Source organism: Octopus sinensis, linkage group LG4 (genome assembly GCF_006345805.1).
Source record: "Octopus sinensis linkage group LG4, ASM634580v1, whole genome shotgun sequence".
Lineage (NCBI taxonomy): Eukaryota > Metazoa > Mollusca > Cephalopoda > Octopoda > Octopodidae > Octopus > Octopus sinensis.
The window spans coordinates 7,773,637-7,782,270 of record NC_043000.1 but is presented as its reverse complement, the minus strand read 5'-3'; the positions used below and the strand labels follow the sequence as shown (position 1 = coordinate 7,782,270).

At 35.0% G+C, this 8,634-nt stretch overlaps 1 protein-coding gene across 2 annotated transcripts in view; it reads right to left on the bottom strand.

Moving 5' to 3' along the window:
• Positions 1-6,335: 6,335 nt before the first annotated feature.
• The window catches only part of LOC115211019 (protein disulfide-isomerase erp38-like), a 305,348-nt gene continuing 303,049 nt past the window's right edge, over positions 6,336-8,634 (bottom strand). Inside the window, exon 12 of one of the 2 annotated variants that reach the window (XM_036501737.1) lies at positions 6,336-7,029. In XM_036501737.1, coding sequence (XP_036357630.1) covers positions 6,803-7,029 — 227 coding nt within the window. In that variant the 3' untranslated portion in view covers positions 6,336-6,802. The remainder of the gene's footprint in view (positions 7,030-8,634) is intronic. The other variant, XM_029779865.2, reaches the window with a different exon arrangement.

Here is an 8,634-nt window from a genome sequence, read left to right as displayed (position 1 = left end):
CTAATGATATACCAATAAATCTAAAGCCACATTACTAATAATTATTCAACAAAAAATGTATTTAAACAAATACAAATGTCATTTAGGATTGACAAATGTTACCCTTCACTGAATCAATCATTCTTAGACATGAAAGGAATCAAAAAGCAAATCAATATCTATAGTTATCTAAGCTGGATAAAACTTATTTTCTTTTCAACTAATGTTTACTAATCAATATGTTTGTACCATTTCAAGAATGGTGGCGACTGCATACATTTTGAAGATAAATTCTCTGGAACAAAAAAATCAATCATGTATAGAAACTTTGCTGCTACAGACAATATAAATTTGTGTTTCCACTTGAAAAAGCCATGATAATTTAAGATAACAATTGGTTGATTCTAAGAATATGTTTCACAAATTTCTAATTCATTGTATATGGTACATAGTAAATAATTAATAAGAGATTTATGATTAAAGTAAGTGGGCTTTAGTAATATTAGACTAGATAGAAATATATCAGTTAAAGAACCTAAATTGCAGTATGAAAGTAAAAACACCAAAGCAGACAAAAGAAAAGAAAATCAGACTTTCTATAATAAGCTTTCTGTGGAATATCTATTCTTTTGATTGAAGCTAATGAACTTTTGTTTCTGCTTTATATTCAATCAACACTTTGCAATACAAACTACAAAAAACCTTCTTGACTAATAGAGATTATATATTCTTTTACATGTTTCCTATGTCTTTATTGCCCACAATGGGCTAAACATAGAGGGAACAAACAAGGACAGACAAAGGGATTAAATCGATTACATCAACCCCAGTGCGTAACTGGTACTTAATTTATCAACCCCGAAAGGATGAAAGGCAAAGTAGACCTTGGCAGAATTTGAACTCAGAATGTAACGACAGACGAAATACCGCTAAACATTTCACCCGGCATGCTAACATTTCTGCCAGCTTGCCGCCATTCTTTTACATGTTTCCATCATTTGACTGCAGCCATGCTGGAGCACCACCTTAAAGGGTTTTAGTCAAACAAATCAACCCCAGGACTTATTCTTTGTAAGCCTAGTGCTTATTCTATCAGTCTCTTTTGCCAAACAACTAAGTTACAGGGATGTAAAAACACCAACATCATTTGTCAAGTGATGGTGGGGAGACAAACACAGACACACACACATAAATATATATACATAAATACATACATACATACATACATACATACATACATATATATATATATATATGTGTGTGTGTGTGACACGCTTCTTTCAGTTTCCATCTACCAAATCCACTCACAAGGCATTGGTCAGCCTGAGGCTCTAGTAGAAGACACTTGCCCAAGGTGCTATGCAGTGGAACTGAACCCAGAACCATGTAGTTGGGAAGCAAACTTAGGTGCAGGCTGGGCTGTTAGGTATAAAGCCTGTTTCCCACTCACATTGTTCTGGGTTCAGTAAGCAAGTATCTTCTACTGTAGAAGAGTCGAGAGTGGATTTGGTAGATGAAAACTGAAAGAAGCCCACCAAATATATGTGTGTGTTTTTGTGTCTGTATCTGTACCCCCACTGCTTGACAACCAGTGTTGGTTTGTTTATGTCCTTGTAATGAAGCAGTTCAGCAAAAGAGATCAATAGAGTAAGTACCAGACTTTAAAAATAAGTACTGGGGTTGATTTGTTTGAGCAAAACCCTTCAACATAGAGTCCCAGTATGGCTGAAGTCCAATGACTGACACAAATACAAGAAAAGATAAAAGATGTTTTCTACTTCTAACACAGTGGGATATATATATCATCATCATCATCAGCAGCAGCAGCATCCTTCTTTAACATCCTTCCTCCATGCTGGCAGTGGCTGTGTGAGTTGACAAGATCTGACACATGGAGGGCTGTGTCTTTCTCCAATATCTTCTTTGTCATGGTTTCTACAGCTGGATGACCTTTCTAATGCCAAACATGTTACAGAGTGTATATGTATGTATGTATACATGGCATGCTGCTGTACTCAAGAAGACTTGCCCACTCACGTAAAAGGCACCGGTACTGGTACCACATAAAAAGCACTGGTGATGGTGCTATGTGAAAAGCACCCAGTAAACTCTGTAAAGTGGTTGGTGTTAGGAAGGGCACCGAGCTGTAGAACGCAAGTTGAAACAGACTATGGAACCTGGTGTGGCACCTGGCCTTGCCAGCTCCTGTCAAACCATCCAACCCATGCCAGCATGGAAAAACAGACATTAAATAATGATGATGATGATGATGATGACGATGACGATGTCATGTAATTGTCTTAAGTCCCAAGACTCATAAGACTGGTTGCCCATTCTCCATGACATTTAGGTGACCAAGATCCTAACACTTCCTGACCCCTGAATGAGGTAGCAGTCCATCACAGGGTCACTCATTCACAGCTGAGAGGACTGGAGCAATGTGAAATGAGATGCTTTGCTCAACAACACAATGCAGATGATCCATGAATTGAAACTACAATCTTGCAATTGTGAGCAGAGCATCCTAACCACTAGGCCATGCACTGTCATTACATCTCTATCTCTTATTATAAAAGGCAAAATATCTGTGTGTGTGTCCTTTATACAAATCCACAATTTTTCAGTTAGAGGGCTCGCACTTTCTATAGTCATTCAAAACCATCCAAGGGTGGTCGTGCACATCTTTACATTTCCTCAGTCACCCCGCAAAGCCATTAAAAAAATCAATAGAAGTGACTTTTTTGTGAATTTTCTATCCAAAACCCAATCAAACTGCCTGAAACTTGATACGCCAATTGAATGCCAGCTAGCTGTATGTGATTGGTCGGAGATTTGGACAGTACTCACGTGTATGTGTGTACGCACGCAGCTGTATATGCATGCACTAGCACTATGACCCGACGTAAGACATAAATGAAATACGTATTGAAGTAAGTATTTCATTTATGTCTTACTTATTTATCGCTGACGAGGAGAAAATTCTTATGAATCAACTCTGAAATTGGGACCAATACGGTAATAACGGATTTTTTAGAAATTTCTATCGGCTTGTTTCGAGACGCATTAATTATAATGGTTATTGACAATTTTGTCTTTTTTTCGGCATATTTGGCATTAGAATTTTTCTTTTGCCCTTATTTTATAAGTTATTTATAAATTTAACCGTTAAAGGTATTTTTTGATATGCTGGCCATTGATAAAATTGTTTCAAAAAAAAAATTTTATCCTACATTAGTTATATATATATTTGCAATGCAATCATTTCATTTATTATAACCCCTATCTCACTTTGTACTATATATATATATATATATATATATATATATATATATATACACACATTTATGTATATATGTATGTGTGTATATATATATATATATATATATATATACACACATACATACATAACTGAATAACAGGCTCAAATATATTTCTACATATAATTTCTAAAATTCATGAAGATTGTTCATAGTTTGCAACGGAATCAATTAAGTAAAAACCCATAATAACGAGGCATCTTAATTAGCTGCTGCAATCAGAACAGATATGTTGCAGACACAGTCATTCATTAGAAATATCAACTTATTTTGCTTTTTGCTTTCGTTCATTTTTTTTCACTGTGGTCTACTTTACATACTGAAATTTAGATTTCTCACTAATATAATTCTATCTGATCTAATATTGTTGAAACTCACTTAAATAACAAATCTCTTATTAATTACATACTGTCTAACATATATGGTGAAATATAAGTTGGCGTAATATATTCTTAGAACTTACCAATTATGATTATGTCTTTTTTAAGTGGTAACATAAATTCACATTGTCTGTAGCAATTTATGCTGTCTGTAAGAGCAATGAGATGAGGTATCTTATTGATTTTAAACCTGCTGATATGTACGATGTATGATCAATCAAACGAATGAAACCAAAGGGAGCTTGTAATTTTTGTTTACCTTACATGAATTACTATATATATGTGCATATATATATATTTTTTTTCATTCCCTTTCAGAATTGCAACTATTAGTGGCTTAGAGTTTTTAACAGCTCTTTCTAGTGAGTCAGATGTCCTATTATTGGTCATCTCTTATGTGTTTAAATGTACACTGTATTTTTCTAGAAATATATATATATATATATACGAGGTGAAGTCAAAAATTATCCACACTTTTGCCATAACATGTCTTTATTATTGTCACACTGCTTCCTGTGTATGCGTGCTTATAGTTGATACTATTGTGGTCATGTGAGCAAAGTTTGAACCTGATCACACCATTTTTCTTTCTGGTTTTACAGTGTAATAAGCATGGCCGCTCCACAAGCAATGTGCACCAAAGAAGAACAAAGAAGAGCAGTAATCCGATCAACAGTGTAAGATACGGTGCTTTGCTGGCCAACAATTCACACCAAACAACAAAGCCAAGTGTCAAAGAAGGTTCTGTTAATGCATGACAATGCACACCCACACATGGCTGCCCAGACTGCAGAAACCATTAGCCAATTGGGTTTTGAGGGGTTGGAACGCCCTGCCTACAGCCCAGATCTTGCCCCTTCCGACTATCATATCTCTGGACCGCTCAAAGATGGTTTACAAGGTCGTCAATTTCCTGCGGATGATGTGAAGGAAGTGGTGCACAAATGGTCACACAACCAACCGAAAACCTTCTTCATGGAGGGAATACTCAAGCTGGTGGACCACTGGACCAAGTGTGTCAAAAAGGAAGGGGACAATATAGAAAAAATGGCATATTTGTTTATCCCCTGTTTTTGTGTAAATAGATTGAAAAAAACAAGAGTGCATATAACTTTTAATTCTCCCTCATTACTCAAGGTTATATATATATACTTTAGAATTAGGGTTCAGCAAAGATTTGCTTTACCACATACCGAAGTTTAGAAATAGCAGCCAAAAACTTTAGCTATTTCTTCTACTTTAAAAAGGGACTCCCAGAAAAACCAAAAGCAACGAAAATCAATCCATATCTGGTCACCCATGTATGCGTGTTTCGGAATTAGATCGGTATAAAGAATATAGAATTATACTTTACCAACCATTTTCTTCATCAGCATGGGACTCCAACAATATTAAATATTGAAATATTAAATTCGAAGGTACTGGAATGACTGAACATATCTCTCCACCTAATGGTATCAGACAGATCATATTCAGTGTTAGTACCACCGAATTCAAAATATGAATGAGGTTCATTACCCTCCCCTGCCTATCCACGTGTGTTGTCAAGTAAAATACTACAGAAAAAGTCTGTAGCTTGTTATCAGGGAGAAAATTCTATTATTAGAATATATATATATTTAAATTTAAAATGAGGGTGAAAAATTGGATACTAATTTGATTAACATTAATTTAAAACCAGTGGTCTAGCATATTAAAACCTGAAGGTTCAGTAAATTGTATTACATACATATAAGAGAGAAGACCACTATGTGGACAACCCTTATGCTAGAAGTAGACCCTCACCTCACCCTTCTAGCATAAGGGTTGTCCACATAGTGGTCATCCCTCTCATATGTATGTGTGTGTGTGTGTATATATATATATATAATTGGTTTCTAATTTTGGGGCAAGACCAGGAAGAATGGGGAATTGGGGAAGAGGATTACATCAACCCCAGTGTTCAACTGGTACTTATTTTATCGACCCTGAAGAGATGAAAGGCAAAGTCAACCTTGATGGAATTTGAACTCAGACATAAAGGACAAAATGCTTAGCAGCATTTTGTCTGGCATGCTAATAATTCTGCCAGCTAATTGGTGGTTATATATGATAAAACTTATTATTATTATTCTAAATGTGTGTGTGTGTGTTTTCTTAATTTTAACCAAACAATCCACCCTAAAATTTTTTCCTCCAAAACAGCCTTCAGGAAACTAAGAACACATTCCTTTTGCTCAAGGTAGTATAGAGTATGTTTTACTTTACTTTTAATAGTCATATAAAGCTACTATAGGAAGGTATGTATATGTATGTGTAGATACACATATGCGTATATACTCATACACATGCACACGCACATATATATATTTACATATACATGTTACCAAATAATGATGATGATAATAATTCTTGATACTAAAGGCACAAGGCCTGAAATTTGGCAGAAGAGGACTAATTAATTACATTGACTCCAGTGTTTCACTGGTACTTAATTTATTGACCCTGAAAGGATAAAAGGCAAAGGTGGCCTCAGCAGCATTTGAACTCAGAACATAGTGACAGGTGAAATACCACTAAGCATTTCATCCAGTGTGCTAACAACTCTGCCAGCTCGCTGCCTTACTAATAATGATGATGATGATGGTGATGATGATAATAATAATAATAATAATAATAATAATAATAATAATAATAATAATAATAATAATAATAATAATAATAATAATAATGTCCTATCCTTTAATGGAATTGCCCAAAGATATTTGAAAGTGTTTTAATAAAAGCATAAAATATTAAAATAGAGACTTCAGAAAAAGAAATACATTTGAATTACTCGATTTTTCTTTAACATTTTTACTAGATGCAAAAAAAAAAAATAAATAAAAAAAATAATAATAATAATAATAAAGTCATGTAAATTGTAAAATCATATACCATTGAAAAAGCTGTAGAACTCAAAATCAAGTTTTAAACTTCTTATGGTAGGTGACAATCTTAAGATAACAAAGCAGATTGTTATGTATTTATGAATTACAATGAACTAAGTGGAAAGTAAAAGAGACGTGTACACTTCTTCATGTAAAGCATTTGCAAAGAATCTATGATTTAAAATGAATTGAAATAGTATTTTTAACAAAAAAGATGTTATAATTCTTCATGTTTGGTTATTTTCTTTTGCTTTGTAGTTTTTGATGTATCAAAAGTTTCAAAGGAACCACTAAATGCATCCTGCCAACTTGGATCTTCCATTCCACCAAGAGATGTGTCGATTCCATTTTTATTTATTAGATACATGGCAATCTCATCAATAAATTTGTGCAAGATGTTTTGCTTGCGTCGAAGCTTGTCCATTTGAACCGGTGTTAACACTCCTGAAAATTAAAACACAAAGTTAATTAATTATATCTTTTGTTATATCATTGTATCATAATGCATAATAATTTAATTATATTTTCTACACTTTGGTGTTGTTGGATGAGTAGGAAGTGAGAAAAACAATTTTCATTTTTTTCCCATTTTCAGGTTTCCTTTCTCTTTGATCACTTGGCCTGTTTGATCATCCTCAAAAATATCCAAATTAATCCGCTGGATCTCTATCCTCTTTATCCAAGCACTACAGGATTATGAGAACTGCCTGTTGCTCACTTTTATCATATATCTCTAATAGTTAAAAAGTAAACATGTCTAAAATAATAGAGTGAATAATTTAGTGTTAACATAATTAATGTGTGAACACATCAATGCATAGTCATCATCATTTTTTTACATGGCCATCAGAGTGTGAAGCACGCCTCACGACCACAGGTTCATGAGATGGTTGTGATCTGTAAACAATTCTGAATAGAAACTGGATGTGCATGTGCACACTGAATTCATGAAATGGAAGAGAAGGGTAAAAGCGCAATGTCAGACAAGTTATATGATGGTCTGCATGCCACGTCTGACACCACTTTCACATTGCTTTGCTGTAATTTTCTTGTTATCTTTGTTTTTCTATGTTGGCATGGACTCAACTGGACAAAAGTTCCTGAAGCAGTACTCTATAGCCAGCCAGATTTCATTCCTGATGCCAACTCTTGTTTCAAGTTTGCTACTTCAGCTCATATCTCTACATGTTGAAGTGGCATAGTACATTCTGCTTATGGGAGGCATAAATGTCAACCAAGCGGTACCTGTGTGAAGACACACAAAGACAAACACGCACATGAATGCATGCACACACACACATACACACACACACACACACACATATGTACATATAAAATGATAATGAAATTATTGTATACAGTGCTCAGGTGCACCACAACTTGTCAAAAGTGCATATAAAGCAAATGCAGTAATGTACAACTGTCTGGAAAGTGAACAGTGTATGAGTCAGATACATGCTTGTGTGTGTATGGAGGGGAGAAAATCAGGTGTAGTGTTGGCGAATCTCAGGAAGCATGGAAGTTTTGAAGGATGCAGTGCTCCAACAACTAACAACTGATGCCAGCAGTTTGTTCCATGCTTCAGCAACTTTTAGCATGAAAAAATATTTCTGAAAGTCATGGGAGCTGTGCTGTTTTCTGACTTTGTAAACATGTCCATGGGTGTTAGACAGATGGAGTTTGAAAAGGTGCTCAGAGTCATCATCATCATCAACATCATTAAAGACCATGTTCTATGCTGGCATGGGTTAAACAATTTGACAAGATTTGAGGAGTCTAAGAACTACATTCGGCACCAGTAGCTGCCTTGGCATGGCTTCTGTGGCTGGATGCTCTTCCTAATACCAACAACTTTACAGCATGTACTCAGTGTTTTTGTTTGTGCTACCAACACCACTGACGTAGCCATGCAACCCACAAGATTAAAAACATCCAGGTGGCAGCGACAACATTTATGCAAGGAGATAAGAATATATGTCTGTGTATGTGTGAATGTGTTCACAAATGTTACTGCCTGTCAATGAATGAGGAAAGAAGACATCAATACAT